Source organism: Phoca vitulina, unplaced genomic scaffold (assembly GCF_004348235.1).
Source record: "Phoca vitulina isolate PV1807 unplaced genomic scaffold, GSC_HSeal_1.0 scaffold8, whole genome shotgun sequence".
In the NCBI taxonomy this organism is placed as follows: Eukaryota; Metazoa; Chordata; class Mammalia; order Carnivora; family Phocidae; genus Phoca; species Phoca vitulina.
Genome location: NW_022589711.1, coordinates 59,741,595 through 59,761,126, shown reverse-complemented (window position 1 = coordinate 59,761,126; position 19,532 = coordinate 59,741,595). Strand labels below are relative to the sequence as shown.

Genomic DNA, 19,532 nt, shown 5'->3' with positions numbered 1-19,532 from the left:
TAATTATTTCAAAGTTCATACATATTACAGCATGTATCAATCAGTATTTCCTTTCTATGGCTGAGTAATATTCCATTGTATGGCTATACCACATTTTGTTTATCCATTCATCAGCTGATGGACATGTGGGTTGTTTCCACTTTTTGGATGTCATGAATAATACTGCTACAAACATTTATGTGTAACTTTTTATATGAAACGTATGTTTTCAAATCTCTTGTGCATACACATAGAAGTAGCATTTCTGGGTCATATGGTAACTCTATGTTTAACCTTTTGAGGACCTACCAGACAGTTTACATTCCCACAAGCAATGTCTGATGGTTCCAATTTCCTCACATCCTCACCAACAGTTGTTATTGTCCATCTTTCTAATTAGAGCCACTCTAGTGGGTATATCACTACGGTTTTGATTTGCATTTCCCTAATGACTAATGATGTTGTACATGTCTTCATGTGCTTAATAACCATTTATGTATCTTCTGTGAAGATATGTCTGTTCGAATCCTTTGCCCATTTTTCAATTGGGTTGTCTTTTTACAAAGGTTGAGTTGTAAGAGTTGTTTCTATATTCTGGATACTAGAATATCATCAGAGACATGATGTGTAGATATTTCCCCCCCATTCTGGGGGTTGTCTTTTCACCTTCTTGATAGTGGCCTTTGAAGCACAAAAGTTCTTAATTTTGATGATGTCCAGTTTATTTATTTTCTCTAGGTGTTTGTGCTTTGGGCGTTATATCTAAGAAACCATTGCCTGATGTAAGGTCATGAAAATTTACATCTATATTTTCTCCTAAGAGTTTTATAGTTTCAGGATTTACATTTAGTCCCTTGATCAATTTTGAGTTAATTTTTGTATAGGATGTGAGGTGAGGATCCAATTTCCTTCTTTTCCTTGTGGATATCCAGTTATCACACGGCCCAAAGAGCTTAAGCAGGTTTTTGTTCCCACAAAGAGAAAACACATTTCATCACTTTTGGGTATTTAATTTTTTTACTGTCAGCACTCAAGCTACAGCAGGAGTTCAGGGACCGGCTTCTGGGAAAATCTATAGAAGTCCGAGGGAGTTTCCATGAATTTCCTCCTTGTGCAGACAGGGTCCTAGTGGCAGCAGGGTGCATGCCACCATACTGTTTGTAAACCGAGAGATGGCCTATAGCCTGTCAAAGTTACTTTTCCTCAGGAAAATGGAAGCTCTTCTTGGAGAAGGATCCAATATGCAGAAGACCCTGGGACACCTGCATGCACATGTTCTGAAGATGTTCTGAGTCTCCATCCATGTGTAAGAAGCATACACAGGAACAAGATGGGTGTGCTAACAATGAATCATGGAACACTACGTCAAAAACCTAATGATGTACTGTATGGTGGTAACATAATGAAAAAAAAAAAAAGACGGGTGTGCTAAGTTGTATGTGTCTGTCAAGCTCGTCAGAGACATTTCCCAGGAAAATTTCTAGGATGCTTTCAGGTTTTCCCAGTTTCAAACCAGATCTTTTAATTATGCAGAGTAGTGTAGAAAGTACATTTTGAACTCTTTTTGGATATCAAGCTCCTTAAGAAGAGAATTTAACAGTGCTCCCTGACACATGGAAAAATTAATTTGCCTTAACTACTAGACTCTGGGACTCCCCTAACTCAACTATGTGTTCCTTGAGTTTACATTTTTTTTCATTTGTTTTCCTGGCATGTAGGGGTAGGTCGTCAATAAATGTTGACTAAATGAACAAATCAACCACCTAGCAAAGCATTTTTGTAAATTTGGGGCCACAGATAAAAGAGGTCAGCTCCTGCCAAGCTCTGTGCAGCAAGAATACATGTAATGCTAAGATGTATCCACCTTCTAATCCTCAGCTTGCTGCCCTATGGAGTTCTGGTCTTCTGTGAAATAACGGATATGGTCCATTTGTGCTTCTGGAGGCAGAAAAGAGCTGACGCCCATCCTGTAAGCCCCAGGAAGTCTTCCCTTTACTGCATGATCTGAAAGAATCTGCCAACCTCCGTTCTTAGCAGGTTCTGACGTGCTTTTATGAAGTTAATAGGTGCCTCTACTTAAACCCAGTTCAGAGCACTTTCCATGTCTTCTTTCTCAAATTACTCCCCAAATAAAAAGATATATCCCTGAGAAGGTGAAGCAATATGTCAGCTTATTAGTTTGCCCCAAAACTTCACAAGAGCCTCAGGAAAGCTTCTGCCTCAAACCCCAACTCCCACCGCTCATTGCAGTTTTATCCATTATATCTTGCTCTGTCCTGAGCAGATCATAGGAGTGCTGCCCTTGAAACAATGCTCAAACACCTCTCTTAGAGCACAAAGGTAGAATGAGTCTCCCTTTATGGGGCTGCTTCTCACAGGTCTTAATTACAATCCTCTTACATTCACCGACCAGTCTCAAGAGGTTTTTTTCTCTTCACATACTGCCTATCTAGAAGGTTTAAGATGATCAGTCACTGCCAAGTCATTGGAGAAGGAGGAAGAAGGGGGCTTAACTTCTAATTCTTCTCCTGGCTCCCTCCAAGAAGCTGGCCTGTGAGAGGCCACTGACTACTCACCTGCAGCTTGTCCCGCTGCCTCGTGTGGGACATGAGGAGGTCTTCAGTGGACAGCACACCTCTGGGTAGCTCTGTTGTGGCTAGGCAGACCCCAAACATCTGGAGCATCTGGGCAGTGGTCTTCAGTGTCATGGCAAAGTTTTCAATGGCCTGGAAGGTCAGACAATCATAACAATGAGAAGAGCTTAACATTCACCAATATGTTCTCTGAATAGAAGGATAGTAGAAAGAGCTACCATTTCCTGAGTACCTGCAATGGGCCATGCATTGTACCTGGTGCTATACCTTTGTCTATCATCTCAACAATCCAGAGTGGAAGGTATTTTATCTCTATTTTACAGTAGAGGGAACTGAACCTCCAACAGGTCAAGTGAATTGCCCAAGAACATATTACTTGGGCAGTAAGGAAGGAAAGAAAGCAGGATTCAACCAATGTCACCAAGTTTGGGAAACAAGTTCGACCCCAAGGGAGAAGATGGACATAGTGCTTAGGTCACTAATAACCTTTCTGATAGTTACTTTTGTCACATGTGATGAAAAGCTGGGGACCTCTGCCCCTCACTCTTTTGTAGAAATTTACCTTCCACTAAGGACTCTACTCTGCCATTAAATGAATACCTACTAACTGATGAGTAACTTCACAGCTAATATCCCAGATGAGATATATGCATTTAGCAGAGTGCATTTTAGCAGTAAACACATGTCCTAACCTAGAAAAAGTGATGCTTATCATCAGTAGATATAGTTAAAGGCAAGTGGCTTTTCAGAATCTCACAAAGTGTTCTAGTCAGCTAGACTGGCTCTACCTTGCCCATTTCCCTCTGCTCCTGAGACAATTTTGCCCTCAAAGGATGACTACAATTCATCTCCGTTCCGCCAGCAAATGGTACTCTGCCTATCACAGAGTAGGTGGCCCATAAACAGCTGCTAGACAGATAACAGGTAGTGACAAAGAGGCCTAACCTAACTTTCATTTGGGAAAAAATTACCTCTGCTCTTACATAATCAGAGAACATTTCTGAAAACTCAAATGCACACCCTAAAGAATGGGCCAGATGTGGCGCAGCCCTTTTCTGTAATAGGGGCCCAAGCTGAGGCTGGCGTGATAGAGGCTTCCAGAGCATGGCATACCTCCCAAACTGTCTGAACCCAAAGTCATTCTCCATCAATCATTTTTTTAAGTAAACCCTACAGTCAATGTGGGGCTCGAACTCCAACCCTGAGATCCAGAGTCACACGCTCTACCGACTGGACCAGCCAGGCGCCTACACCATCAACCCTCTTCATACTTGAAGTACTGCTGTAGGTGGAATCTCCCCTATTAGCCCAAGTATTTATATAGCTGCTGTCCTGAACATCATAGTACTTTTGGCTCGGAAAGTCAGACAAACACTAACTTTTATGAAAATCTTTCTTTCAAGCACATCAAAATGTATTTACTTTTATATAATCTAATATCTATATAAGACACTCTTTCAACTTCATTTACCAATAGCCTCTAATGAATAACATAAAAATCCAATTTATCAGAGGATTTATAATAAGAAAATATGAGATTAAGTACTTTGCTTAATATGCCCTACTTCTTGTAATGCATCTCAATTAGGTTACTACTACCACCACATTCTATAGATGAGGAAACTGAAGCATATTAAGGTTAAGTAATTTCCCCCGAAGTCATATAAAAAAACAAGTGGCAGAACTGGGATTAAACCCAGGCCAGCACTCTTAAGCACTATGCTATACCACCTCTTGGCAATAAAAACTAGATTGAATAAAACTAGATTTAAAATTATATCAACGAAAGATCTTGGCTTGAGAGTTTAAGACTTGAATTACAGTCCAGACTCTGCTCTCTAACTGTCTGATCTTGAATAAGCCAGGTATTGCTCTGAGTCCTAGTGTCTTCATTTGAAAAATGGGAATAATGGTTGCTCTGTTTTTGCAGGGTTTTTTGCTCTGTGATTCATTTGCTATCAAAGGAATAGCAAATGTGAAAGGACTTGGGCACAGCAGAGTACCTTACAAGTGTAATAATAATAACAGCAACAACTCTGAGAGTCAGGTGCGAGGCTTGCAGATGTCAACCTGGAGAGAGACGAAAGCCAGGGGTTTCCTATGGAGAGTCCTATTAACAAAATTAACTTGATTCCAGGTATCTGACTAGCAAACAGTCACCTTGGAAATGGTACACAGGACCTGATGCTGACAGGGTGATGAGAAAGAGCTTGGCCTTAGTCTTGGCTCTGTCACTACTCAACCGTATAACCTTGGATAAATCACTTCTTTACTTTGAAGGTCAGTTTCCTTATCTGTAAAATAAGGTAATTGAAATAAATGATCTTTAAGGTTCTTTTCAGTTCTAATGAGTCTCAAAGATCTGACATCCAGAAAGTACACTGTTACCCAAAAACTGATTTATATATATTACATATACATGATATGTATATGTATTATATTATTATAGTTGTAATTATATATATGTGTATATAAAATATATACATAAAACATACAAAAGGCATATAAAGAATATGTCTGATGTTTCAATACTAGTTGTATTTTTTAAAGTTCACTATAATATGATTAACACATATACAAATACAAACCATGGATACAAACTAGGCCTGGGGTGGGAAGGTGTGTGCACATGTTTGCTCAGGCCATGTCTTTAAAAAATCTATGTTCATGGTTTCTGTCTTCTTCACCTCTCTAAGTTCTCAGAGAACTATTCTTATCTTTGATGTCAAGGTGCATTCGGGTTTTTTCTTTATTCATTTGGGGCAAATTTGTGTTATTTCAAAAAAGATCTGAGGCAACTTGAAAAACATTAATAACATAATAAAACAAAGGATTGGTAGAGAAGTCAGAGCAAAAGGGAGAGCTAGCTAGGCCAAATAAGGCTGGCAGGACAGTAAATTCTTCTGATTATTAAAGTAACATAATAAAATCCTAGGAAGTGAAGAAATAAAGCCTGGAAGCACTCCAGTTCCATTTTTCATATGGTTTAATGAAATTGCAACACAGGACAACCCTGACCACGCTTATTTGTGTGTGATATTCTACATAAGCTTCCCTCCATATCTTTTCTATTTAGACCTAGTGGGAATAATATGTTTGTGAAGAACTTCACCATTCCTTTTTTCATTCTCAATAGTTCTCTTGGAGTCACTGTTACTGTGGTAAAACTGATGAGAAGTTTAAAGGTTCGTGCCCAGGTTGTGGGTGTTCCGCTAGGTTTTGGGAAGGGTCATGTCTTCCTTAGAATTACATAGCGTATAAAGAAGTGATGGAAGGATTAGAAATAAATGCACTTTGAAATAAATGCACTTTTGCTAGAAATCTATTTTTGTTTAGTTCTTAAATTTCCTTTTTTTAAAAAAAATCACAAAGCTTTACACTCTAAAAGAGAGTAAATTCTCCTACCTAATTAAATGTCCGTCAGGTGTTTATTGGTAAATGTTGGGCAACATGTTTCCAAAGTTACCTGATACAGAGAGAAGGGGGCTGACACCACAAGTTGTCCCTGGGGTGGTGAGGGAGCTTCTCACTCAGCTCAGAAAACCTAGTCATTTTGAGGGTCTGGGGGCTTTGAGAGTGGAGAAAGGAGAATGGCAACTTTATACAGAAACATTTATTATTTGAGTTTCAATCCCACTTTTTCCTCCATATTACTGACCCTTCTGGTTTAGCATAATGACCATTACTATGAGTGAGTCAAGTAAAATACTATATGTCAGGTGCTTTCACACACATTACATCACTTTGTCTCACATCAAACTCTCAGGCAGCTTCTGTTAGTCTGAGGTTTCTCATCATCGGCACTATTGACATTTGGGCCAGACAATTCTTTGTTGTGGGGGAGCTGTCTTGTGCATAAGATGCTTAGCAGCACCCCTGGCTCCTACCTACTAGATGCCAATAACTCGCCTCTTCCCAAATCATGACTACAAAAAAATGTCTTTCTAAAATTGTCCCCAGCTGAAAACCACTGTTAGTTCCATTTTAACAGGGGAGAAAACAAGCTGAAAGAGGTTTAATAACTGACCCAAGGTCAGACAATAAGAATGGTGACAATATGTAAATGCAGCTCCTTCTGACTCGGTGGGTTTTTATCTTTCTGTACATTAGAATCATCTGGGAAGTTGCATGGAATGCTAATGTCTGAGACCCAACCCTGATCAAGCAAATTAATTTCTCTGAGGTAGAGCAGGGTGCTGGTATGTTGAAAACTCCCCAGGTGCATTCTAAATCAAGTCTCCCCAAAACCGCATGCCAGATGATGAGGTGAGGCAAAGGTAGATATGAGGACAAGTCACAGCCTCTTCCCTTCCGCCCCATTTCTCCCCTACCTGTGGCTTAGAAAATCCAACCATCCCAATGTTAGGTGGTCGTGGGCAATGACCGCCCAACAGTTGATCTTTAACTGCCCTGTCTTCTGGAAAACAAGGAGAGACAACATAAAGGGCATGTAAATTGGTACTCACAGTTCGATGATTTATCCATTGATTATGGCGGTATTCCAAAGTTCCCCCTAAGTCCTCTGTCAGTTGGCTTTTGTCAATGTAGCCATGAAGGTCAGACACAGAGTTTAACATAATGATCTGTAGGGGAAAAAAATCAATATATTCCTCACAGATAATTAAATGGTAGCTCATCTAGGTTCTATTATTTAAGCAGCACTTGAACTTTGCCTGATCAGGAATTCATATACAAAGAGTTGCTACATCCAGCAGAGAAATGTTTTATACTCCCTTTACATTTTCCCCCTTTAAGCGAGGAATAACAAAGGTTGTACAGTCTATGACAAAAGAATGACTTGGTTTGGGGACTCCGTTCTAAGCTACCCAGAAGTCGGCTCTTACTTTAGGTGGATTTTTGTCAAAAGTTACCAAGCTAAAGTATACTCTTCGGCCACCAAAATCAAGTGCTATATTGAGACCTAAAAATCTGCAATGAGAAGCCCAGTAAGGGGTAGGCTGGTGAATATCAAAATAAAATTAGAATATGGGCACATACTGAGGAGTGTGTATTAAAAAGATTTACTACACTGATGCCTCCCATGAGGAATGTTGATATGCCCCCAATTTATCCTGCATGGAGGAGATTTGGAGGTAATAGGGAGTGGATTTTTTTGAATTAACAATCTGGTTCATTAACAAACCCATGCTGGGGCGCCTGGGTGGCTCAGATGGTTAAGCGTCTGCCTTAGGCTCAGGTCACGATCCCAGAGTCCTGGGATCGAGCCGCACATCGGGCTCCATGCTCAGCAGGGAGCCTGCTTCTCCCTCTCCCTCTCTCTCCCTCTGCTCACGCTCTCTCTCTCTCTCTCTCTCTGTATCTCTGTGTCTCAAATGAATTAAAAAAAAAAAACAAAAACCCATGCTGATGAGCAAATGCCCACACACCTAGAGGGAGCAGACACATTCCAAATTGTCCATTTCTGCTCCTCTGCAGTGGCTCTGACCAGGTCGTGGTCCTAGCTCTCTGTTCCAGGGATTATATCACACCCCCTACTCACTCCTAAAGAGAAACAAGGACCCCTCACTCTTACTTCTGAAACATGTCCCCCTGTAAGCCTTTAACTTAGCGACTTTATATTTCTTCACTCCTTGTTGATTATTTTGAAAACTGACTCTCGGTCAGAGGACATAAGAACATAGGCTTTCTGGGGTGCCTGGCTGGTTCAGTTGGTGAAGCATGCGACTCTTGACTCTGGGTTGTGAGCCTCAGCCCCATGTTGGGTGTAGAGATTACTTAAAAATAAAATCTTAAAAAAAAAAAGAATAGGAGCTTTCTTCTATTATTATATAGTATTAGTCAAGTGATAAACCCACTTTGGAATAGAAAGAACCTAAGTTAGGGCCCAAAGTCTATAGGTGAAAACAAAATTGATGTACTCCTTCAACAAATAATGTATTGAATTTCTAATAAATGCCAGGGTCTGAGGGATAGCACAACAGTCCCTGCCTCAAGGAACTCAGGTTTAATGGGATTTGGTTACTGCATATCACTGTTAACCTTATCAGGTCCCTGACTTTCTCCTTCACTTCTGAAAAGGAGTTTGGGAATTTTTTTTATTAATTCATTAATTACATTTTTTTAAGTAAGCTACGCCCAATGTGGGTCCCAAACCCACACCCTCAGATCAAGAGTCACATGCTCCACCAACTGAGCCAGCCAGGCACACCAGAAGTTTGGGAATTTTAAAAATTACATTTATAATATGAGAAAAAGTAGAAAGAAACCAAACCTGAATCCATTTTTGCCTTTCCCTCCTAAAAATTTTAAACCACTTTGGGAGTTTCAAAAAGATGTTTAGTCTTTCTAAAATTAGAAATTAAAGGACACAAAACAAGAAATTGCCAATATATTTTGCTTCTTGAAATATTAATTGCTATGGTAACACTTGGAGTTCTTTGTTTTTTTTTTTTAATACCAATGTGGAACATCTTATTAGGCAGAAGTAACTTTGCCACGCAGCCCGGAGTTTTAAAAAACATATCCTGGGGGGCCTGGGGGGCTCAGTCGGTTAAGCATCTGCCTTTGGCTCAGGTCATGATCCCAGGCGAGCTCCGCGTCGGGCTCCCTGCTCAGCAGAAAGTCTGTTTCTCCCTCTCCCTCTGCTGCTCCCCCTGCTTGTGCTCTCTCTCTCTCTGTCAAATAAATAAACAAAATCTTTAAAAAAATGAAATAAAATTAAAAAAATAAATTAAAAAAATAAAATAAAAAACATCCTGCCAGGCTGCACATCTTCTGTTCCACCTAACTTCTGCTCCATGCTTGCTGGGACTCTGCCTACTCATCTTTAGCTGTAGAGGATTAAGAGAAATTTTAAATTGGAAGCTAAAAATGAAAATTAGAAATAAAAGGAAGATATTAGAGGATTTAGTACTGTTAAATATTGATCAAAGCAATCCTAATTAAAATCCCAGCAGACTTTCTGTAGAAAGTCTCTCTCTGTAGAAAGTCTCAAGCTAACTCCAAAATCTATACAGAAATGCAAAATAGATAGAATAGGCAAAACAATTTTGAAAATGAATAAAGTTTCAAGACTTATAAACTAAAAAGATCAAGAGTTTGGTAACGGCAAAGGACAGCCAAATAGATCAATGGAACAGAGTAGAGAGTCCTGAAATAGACTCACACAAATATGGTCAAGTGATTTTTTTTAACTCTTTATTTTAAAGTAATTAAAGTAGTTATAGTAATTTTAAATAATTACATAAGTACAGATTCACAGGAAGTTGCAAAGATAGTACAGAGAGGTCCCATGTACCCTTCACCCAGTCCCTGCCCTCGATGGTTGCATCTTACGTAATTATAGTACAAAATCAAAGGCAGGAAGTTGATATTGATGTAATGTGTATGTTTAGTTCTATATTATTTTCTCACATCTGTAGATTTGTGTAACCACCAGCACAATCAAGATGCAGAACTGTTTCATCACTGCAAAAGTCTCCGTTATGCTATCCTTTTTTTTTTTTTTAAGATTTATCTATTTATCTGAGAGAGAAAGACAGAGAGACAGAGAGAGCACAAGTAGGGGGAGAGCCAGAGGGAGAGGGAGAAGCAGACTCCCCGCTGAGCCGTGAGCCCAACACAGGGCTCAATCCCAGGACCCAGAAATCACGACCTGAGCCAAAGGCAGATGCCCAACCATCTGAGCCACCCAGGCACCCCACCCTTGTGCTATCCTTTACAGGCAAACCCCACCCCCCAATCATTCCTGAACCCTGGCAAACACAAACCTGACTTTTGACAGAGGTGCAAAAAGTCAATTCCATGGAGAAATAATTCCATTTTCAACAAATGGTGCTAAAACAACCAGACATCCATATGCAAAAAAAAGGAACCTTAGTTTACATCTAATACAAAAATTAACTCAAAATGCATCAGAGATCTAAATCTAAAACATAAAACTTGGAGGAAAAAACATAAAGGAAAAATCAGGAGAAAATCTTTGGGTTAGGCAAAGAGTTCTGAGATACAACACCAAAAACACAACACATAGAAGAATTGATAAACTGGACTTCATCCAAATTAAAAACACTTGCTCTGCAAAAGACATGGTTAGGAGGATGAAAGACAACCCACAAACTAGGAGAAAATATTTGCAAATCATATCTGACATTAGATTCATATCTACTCTCAAAACTCAACAGTAAAAAAACATAATTAAAAATGGGCAAAGAGGACTTCTAAAAAAATGGTGGAGTAGGAGGACCTCGGCCCACAGACACACCTAGATAACAGCCACATCAGTGCAGCTAACTCAGAAAACCCAAAGGCTGGCAGAAGAGACTTTCCACAGTTAATAGAGAGGAGGCCACACAGAAAGAGGTAGAAGGGGCAGAGATGCGGTTGGGAACCAAACTCCCAGGGAGACTTAACCACAAACAGCAGGGACACCACAAGCACGGAGAAGGATGAGGAGCAGACCCCACACCAGGAACCCGGGGCACAGGGAACCTGCAGTGGGAAGACAAGTCCCATAACATTTGGCTTTGAAAACCAGTGGAGCTTAACTTTGTGACTTTTTACAATCAGGAGGGCTTAACTCCAGGTATTTTAAAAATCAGCAGGCTTAGCTCTGGGAGAGACAGAGGGCGATAGGAAACTGAGTTCCCATCCTTAAAGAGCTAACACAACAAACAACCCATCCAAGGTACGGTACAGAAGCAGCAATCTGAAAGTGCCAAGGGTATATGGGAAGACTTATTTACTAATCTCAGAACTGCACTGGAGGGGCAGGATCTTCAGGTGACTTCTCCTAGAACAAAGCCCCAGCAGGTGCCATCGCCCCCAACCCCACCCCAGCCTAGATAGCCAGACAGCTGTGGAAACCAGCTCAAACACTCTCCCATAACTTGCTAACACCACACACCCTACTTCTGCATTCTCCTGCTGATCCACCTCATCCACCCCACCCTACTCCACGGCATCTCTCCAAAGTGGCTCCTGCCAAGACACATCCTGCAAGCAACCCCCAGTAGGGTCCAGTGCCACTCCAAAGTGACTCCTCCCCTGGGGAAAGAGGAAGATAACCACACACATCAGTGTGACTATAGTCCCAGCAGATGGGACTGGGGCAGACATCTGGTCTAACTGCCAGCCCCACCCACCAACAAGGCTCTCAGAGGGCAGCAAGGGAGAATGCCCTGAAGTTTAGTACCACTGCTGTGCTGGCAGATGGGCTGAGGGCAAGCATCTGGTCTGACTGCTGACATTGTCCAACTACAAGCCCACAGTGGCCCCAGACCAGCCCTTTAACAGCATGGGGAACAAATTGCCTGGTGCACCCACAACAGGCAAAGTCAGCCATTGCAGCCAACTGGACTGAAAGCAAATGAGGCTCAGCCACAACAGTGGGACACATACAACCCACAAAGGAGACACCCCTAAAGCACCTGGTTCAGATCAATCCAACAAGAGAATATAGCAATTGTAAATGTTTATGCACCCAACATGGAAGCACCTAAACATATAAAGTAACTATTAGCAGACATGAAGGTAGAAATCAATAGTAATACAGTAATAGTAGAGATATTAACACCGCACTTACATCAATGGATAGGTCATCCAACAGAAAATCGACAAGGAAACAGTGGCTTTGAATGACACATTGGACTAGATGGATCTAACAGATATATTCAGATTGTTCCATCCTAAAACAGCAGAATACATTCTTTTCAAATGCATATGGGACATTCTCCGGAATAGATCACATGTTAGCCACAAAACAAGTCTCAATAAATTCAAAAAGACTGAAATCATATCATGCTTCTTTTCTGACCATAATGTATGAAACTAGAAATCAACCACAAGAAAAAAATTGGAAGAACACAAATACATGTGTAAGAACATAAATAACATGCTACTGAACAATGAATGGGTCAACCAAGAAACCAAAGAAGAAATCAAAAAATACACATGGAGACAAATGAAAATGAAAACACAACAGTCCAGATTTTGGGGATGCAGTACAAGCTGTTCCAAGAGAGAAGATTATAACAATACAGGCCTACCTCAAGAAGCAAGAAAAGTCTCAAACAAACCTAACCTTACACTAAAGGAGCTAGAAAAAGAAGAACAAACAAAGCCCAGAGACAGTAGAAGAAAGGAAATAATGACTAGAGTGAAAGAAATGAAATGGAGACAGCTTTGTAATATAGCTTGAAGTCTGGATTTGTGATGCCACCAGCTTTGTTTTCTTTTTCAACATTCCTTTGGCTAGTCAGGGTCTTTTTCTGGTTCCATACAAATTTTAGGATTATTTGTTCCAGCTCTGTGAAAAATGTTGATGATATTTTGATACAGATTGCATTGAATGTGTAGATTGCTCAGGGTAGCATTGACATTTTAACAATATCTGTTCTTCCAATCCATGAGCATGAAATGTTTTTCCATTTCTTTGTGTCTTCCTCAATTTCCTTCGTAAGTGTTCTATAGTTTTCAGAGTACAGATCCTTTACCTGTTTGGTTAGGTTTATTCCTAAGTATCATATGATTCTTGGTGCAATTGTAAATGCAATCGATTCCTTAATTTCTCTTTCTTCTGTCTCATTGTTAGTGTATAGAAATGCCACTGATTTTTGTGCATTGATTTTCTATCCTGTCATTTTGCTGAATTCCTGTATTAGATCTAGCAATTTGCGGGTGGAGTCTTTTGGGTTTTCCACATAGAGTATCATGTCATCTGCAAAGAGTGAGTTTGACTTCTTCTTTGCCAATTTGGATGCCTTTTATTTCTTTTTGTTGTCTGATGGGTGAGGCTAGGACTTCTAGTACTATGTTCAAGCTCTATTACAAAGTTGTAATCATCAAGACAGTATAGTACTGGCACAAAGACAGACACACAGATCAATGGAACAGAACAGAGAACCCAGAAATGGACCCTCAACTCTATGTCAACTAATCTTCAACAAAGCAGGAAAGAATATCCAATAGAAAAGAGACAGCCTGTCCAACAAATGGTGTTGGGAGAATTGGACAGCCACATGCAGAAGAATGAAACTGGACCACTTTCTTACACCATATACAAAAATAACCTCAAATGGATGAAAGACCTAAATGTGAAACAGGAATCCATCAAAATCCTAGAGGAGAAAACAGGCAGAAACCTCTTTGACCTCAGCTGTAACAACTTCTTACCAGACACATTGCAGGAGGCAAGGAAAACAAAGGCAAAAGTGAACAACACAAGAAACAGGTGTTGGCAAGGATGTGGGAATGCAAACTTGTTAAGCGTCTGTCTTCGGCTCAGGTCATGATCCCAGGATCCTGGGATCGAGTCCCGCATCGGGCTCCCTGCTCAGCAGAGAGCCTGCTTCTCCCTTTCCCTCTGCCTGCCGCTCTGCCTACTTGTGCTCTCTTTCTGTCAAATAAATAAATTTTTAAAAAATCTTAAAAAAAAAAAAAAAGAAACCCTTAAAAGCAACCAGTGAAAAAAAAGACACATTACCTCCAGAAGATTAACATTAAAAAAAAAAGAAGTCTGGGGGTATGGGTGAGAGGAATACTATTTTCAATTTAGCTACACTCTTTCTGTTTGCGTTTATTATCACATACACCTTATCTGTTCAAAACAAATGAAAAACCTCACTTTAATTGAAATTGCTCTGAGAAAATATTTCATCCATCTCAATGAAAACTGACGATCTCAGATAAGAGATTTTTCTATTTCTTTTCCCACTCTTATTTTCCCTCTCACCCATACCCCCAGACCTCCAGTTCTATATCTGGGAGGCAACCACTTCAACCAGTTTCTTGAGTCTTACACAGCCTTCCCAAGGTGAGCTATCATACACAATCACATACATTTTATTCAAATGGGAGTATACTATCCATACTATTTTCCCTTTGCTTTTATCCCTACTTAAAAATACATCTTAGATGACCTAAATTTTTTTTTGCCACCTACTGTGTAACTTTCTTTTTATTGAAAGTATCTTGCATTTATGATGGATGCTTTCTGGGTTTTGCAAGACATTTTAACAGTAAAGGTTAAATTACTTTTTTACATGAAAGTAGTGTAAAGTTTCCCACATAAGGGGTCACTGATGATGACCTAAAATTTAAAGTACCAGTGTGAACTCTTCGATTTCTAGAATAAATAAATATATTTATATAGAGAGAGACATACATATATGTCTAATGATAACAGACAAATAAATAAGGGAGAATGGAAAGTTCTACCTTGCAGTAGAATCCCAACTTCTGATTAGTACATGTTCAGAGAGTATTATAGTTGGGAAATCATTATTTTGCATTCAATTTAATAAAGATCATTCCAGGCAAGAATTATCAATAGATATTAAATATAGAGAGGAATCTTTTGAGGAGTAGGATAATTGTATGATCCTAAAATGTTTCTCCAAAGATTCTGTATTAGTTGCAATGGAAACATAATACATTTGAGAAACTGGACAACACCTCAACCAGGGAATCAAAATTAACGTTACCAATGGGAGGGCAGATAAATACTACGTTCTCCACATGTGATACCCTGAGAAGGACATGACATCACTTAAGCAGTATTCCAGCCAGGAATGCATTACCTGAATCGAATCCTGAGAAATCATCACATGAGCCCCAAATAAGGTAGTTGTTTTGTTTTTTTTAAGGGATTGTATTCTTCAAAAATGCTAATGTCATAAAAGACAAAGAAAGATTGTGGAAATGTTTCAGATTAAAGGAAACTGAAGAGACATGATGACTATATGTACCGTCTGATCGTAAACTAGATCCTCTATATACAAATACACATATACATATTCCATATATGTATAATACTTATATATATCTTTATATGCAAATGTATCTATATATACTACAAATAGAGAAATATACATATTTATATATGTATAATATTAGAGAGAGAAAGAGAGAGATGTATACATCTATAGAGAGAAGCAAATAATAAGTAAATAATAAAGCAAATGGGGATAAAATGTTAACAATAGATGAATGAATCTGGGTAAAGGGCAGAGAATGAATGTTCTTTGTACTAATCTTATTCTTGAAATTTTTCTGAGTTTGAAATTATTTCCAACTAAACAAAAAATATGTATTAGAAACTTTTCTATCACTATAGATTCACCTTACCTATTTTTTCCTTTTTTATGTTTTTTTCTTTTTCAATTGAGATGTAGTTTACATCAATAAAATGCACAGATTTTAAGGGTATAGTTCAATTAGTTCTGACAACTGTATACACACATGTAACACCATCCAATCAAGATATACATTTCCCTAGATAATTCCCTTGTGCCTCCTTCCAGTTAATCTCCACTCCCCCTTACCCATAACAGCAGCCCTCACTGTGATTTTCTAGGTTAGTTTTGCCTCTTCTTAAATGTTATATAAAAAGAATCATAGAACATATACTCTTTAATGTCTAATTTCTTTCTTTCAGGAGAATATTTGGAGATGTGTCTATGTTGTTATAATAATCAATACTTCACTCTTTTCTATTGCTTAATGTTATTCCACTATGTGAATATGCCACAATTTCTTTATCCATTCGCATGTTGAAGGACATTCTTGCTTGTACATGCCTTTTTGTGGACATGTGTTTTCATTTCTCTTGGTTGGGTCATAGGTTAGGTGTATGGTAACTGCCACCTGTTTTCACTGTGGTTGTATCATGTCTTATCATTTTTGATGGTTACAAAGTATTTAGTTGATCGTGTAGACCATTATTTATTTAACTACTCCCCTGTTGTTGGTCATTATGGTATTTCTAATCATGTATTCTTACAGTTTGGTAATTAATATCATTGTATATGCAGACTTAAGCACATGTGTGAGAATCTGTAGAATAACTTTTATAGGAAGGTCAATGAGCGTATATAGTTTAATTTTTGATCAATGCTGCCAGTTAGTCCTTCATATCAGTCATTACCAACTTCATTCCAATCAGCAAAGTACGAACGTGCCTGTTTTCCCCACATCTCTACCAGTTATCGGTAAAATATTTAATCTTGTCATTCTGTTTTCATTTTACGAGTATCACATATTGGTTTTATTTTTACTCTACAGTTGCCTATATTTATCTTAGACCCTTATTTTCTTTTACCCATACTATTACAGTACCTCTCCCTCTTTCAATCACTTTCTACAGTCTAGGACACTCTTTAGATCATATAACTCCAATACCACCTTCCCAAGTCACTCCCCAACTGAAAAACCTTCACTGGATCCCCACTGCCTACTGAATAAAATCCAGACCTCTTATTCTTACACTGAAAACCTATTCCATATTTTCTACTTTTTTTCTTCCAAACAATTATTCTACTTATAGTCCAACAAGATTGGGGCTTCCCTGTGGACCTCACATAAAGTATGTCCTTCCTGCGTCCATGTCCTTACACATGCTGTTCCCTCTATGCATAATGCCCTCTGCTCTCTGCCCATGGAGTCCTACCTTCTTTAGAAACTCAGCTCAAATGCCATCTTCTCCACAGGCCCTGACCAAATGCAGACAAGATGAAAAGTCACACTTACCGGCACTTTCATTTTAAATTCATCTCGATAATATTTAATGCCAATGTCAGTGAATGCCCTCTGGATAAAGCGAGATGGACGAAGGATGAATATGAGCTGCAAGTTTCCTGGAAATGCTACCTGGAAGGATCACAGAAAGTGTCAGGGCAAATGTCACATCCATTGGTCTCCTCTTGCCCAAGGTCACAGACAGGAAAGTTTAAGTAGACACCATAGGTGCCAAAGAACTAGAGTATCTATCACGGGATTTCAGAGCTGAAAGAGATAGTGTTTGAATAATCCAAACCCCTCCTTAAAAATCATAACAAATCAAAAAAAATATTTCTGATTATAAAAGTATTTCATACTCCTGGGGCGCCTGCGTGGCTCAGTTGGTTAAGCGACTGCCTTCGGCTCAGGTCGTGATCCTGGAGTCCCGGGATCGAGTCCCGCATCGGGCTCCCTGCTCAGTGGGGAGTCTGCTTCTCCCTCTGACCCTCCCCCCTCTCATGTGCTCTCTCTCTCTCAAATAAATAAATAAAATCTTTAAAAAAAAAAAAAAAAAAAGTATTTCATACTCCTTACGGAAAAAATTGGAAATTAATAAAAGTATACATTAGAAAAAGAAAACCACCAAAACCACCCATGATCTTATAGTCATTTTTAATATTCCAATCTAATTACTTACAGGCTATTTTCTCTGCTGAAATATCTTTATCATGGCTAAATTCATACTGTAGAAATATTTTGTAACCTGCTTTTTCCCTTAATATTATACCATGAGCTTTTATTTCTGTTATTTAAAAATTCTTTGGAAATACTATATTTCGTGGGTGCACAATTTACTTAACCAATCCTTTATTGCTAATGATTTAGGCTTTTTCATACTTTTATACTTATAAATAACACTGAAATAAACATCTTAATCCACATTTTGGAACACTTTCTTTGGATAGTTTCCCAAAAGAATTACTGAGTCAAAGACTTAGTATTTTAATGGTTCCTGACGCATATTATTGCCAAGTAGCTTTCAGGAGGCATTGCCTTCATCTTGAGGCAAGTTCCTGAGAAATGAGATAACTCAGATTCATATAACAACTTAATGGCACAACTGGGACCCCAAGTCTCCCATTGCTCACGGCTTTCTCTCCTTCTAGTGGTTCCCGAAAGCGACCTCCTAAGGGGCTTGTTAAAAAGTAATCTGGTCTTTAGTCTGGAATATTCTGATTCACTAGAACTGGGATGAAGTTCACATACCTATTTTCGACAAGCACCTGAAGAGATTCTGTCTGATTAGAAGCCAGGTTTTGGGATCCCTGTGCTACAGTGTCTTTTACCCATAAAGTGATAATGTAATTCTTGAACAAATTAGGCTCAAGTATTATATTATTCAAGTATTGCCAATGGACCCTGGAAAACCAGAACTCTCTTGAGGCCAGTCCTCTAAAATATTCATGGACACTGTCAAGTGTCTAAAGCCTTAGGGCATCAACCACCATTGTATTTATCCCCAAAATAAATCCTAGAGCCAAAACTAAGCTAAAGGAACAAAACAATCCATACACAAAAGAAAGGGAGTCTTCCTTTCCCCCAATGTTTGAAATGCAAGCTCCTAAACAGAAGAGGCTTGCATTTTGTTACATCATGGTAAGACAAATGGCTGAGACACTATTTGTATTTCTGGCTGAGGCTCTAGATCTGAAACTCCGTATATGTGCATGTTTGCATGCGTGACTACCTTTGGAAGTAGGCATAAATGAGGCTTGGATTGTCCTTCTCCCATCCCAGCCTCCACACGCACATTATCACCCTACCATATCCCATCCTCTTCAGCCAGTCCCAACTGCCCTAGGGAGCCTGTGCTTTGGTGGAAATGCTGGTAAGGTTGCCCTGAGGTATCTCTGCCTGCTCATGTGGTTGAGTTCCCTGGCCTGAGGTCCTTGCAGAGAGAAAGGATACATCGACTTGCCGAAAGGCAACAAACAGGGATGAAAATCAGACTAATTAGATGGAAAAGGAAATTCATCCAAGGTTGTACAATCTCATACCAAAAGCAAGCATATATCATATTTTGTCTGGTTTTTCCAGTATCTTTCAATCTGTGAAAAACTAATTTGAATACTGAAGTGAAGATTGGCTTACGTTGGGTGACCCTCCCCCACAAAGCAAACCCTAAAACAAGGATTTGGGTATAGAGTTTATTGAGGAGGTGATCCCAGGAAACACAGTGAAGGAATGGGGAGAGTGAGAAAGTGATAACAAGAAAGGCAATGTATCAAGAAGGGGCACTGCTGTGGGCAAGAAGGGCTGGGACCTTGTAGAGACCTGTGTGGTACATATCTCAGAATTGTCCCACTGAGGGGTGTGGAGGCTGGGGCAGTTATCCATCAACTCCCATAACTCAGTAGTTGATCACTCGTAGGGCATGAACTTCCCAGCACTCCCTCTGCCCCTCTTCGGTGACCAGAGAGGTCAATAAGGGAGATTCAGGAA

The 19,532-nt window shown here is 39.4% G+C and overlaps 1 protein-coding gene across 4 annotated transcripts in view; it reads right to left on the bottom strand.

Annotated features, from left to right (window-relative positions):
* Positions 1–19,532, bottom strand: part of MCF2L2 (MCF.2 cell line derived transforming sequence-like 2) — a 233,695-nt gene that overhangs the window by 141,138 nt on the left and 73,025 nt on the right. For all 4 annotated transcript variants that reach the window (XM_032407086.1, XM_032407087.1, XM_032407088.1 and 1 more), the window contains exons 5-7: positions 17,061–17,180; positions 7,040–7,156; positions 2,556–2,705 (exon numbers count right to left, since the gene is read on the bottom strand). In XM_032407086.1, coding sequence (XP_032262977.1) covers positions 2,556–2,705; positions 7,040–7,156; positions 17,061–17,180 — 387 coding nt within the window. The remainder of the gene's footprint in view (positions 1–2,555; positions 2,706–7,039; positions 7,157–17,060; positions 17,181–19,532) is intronic.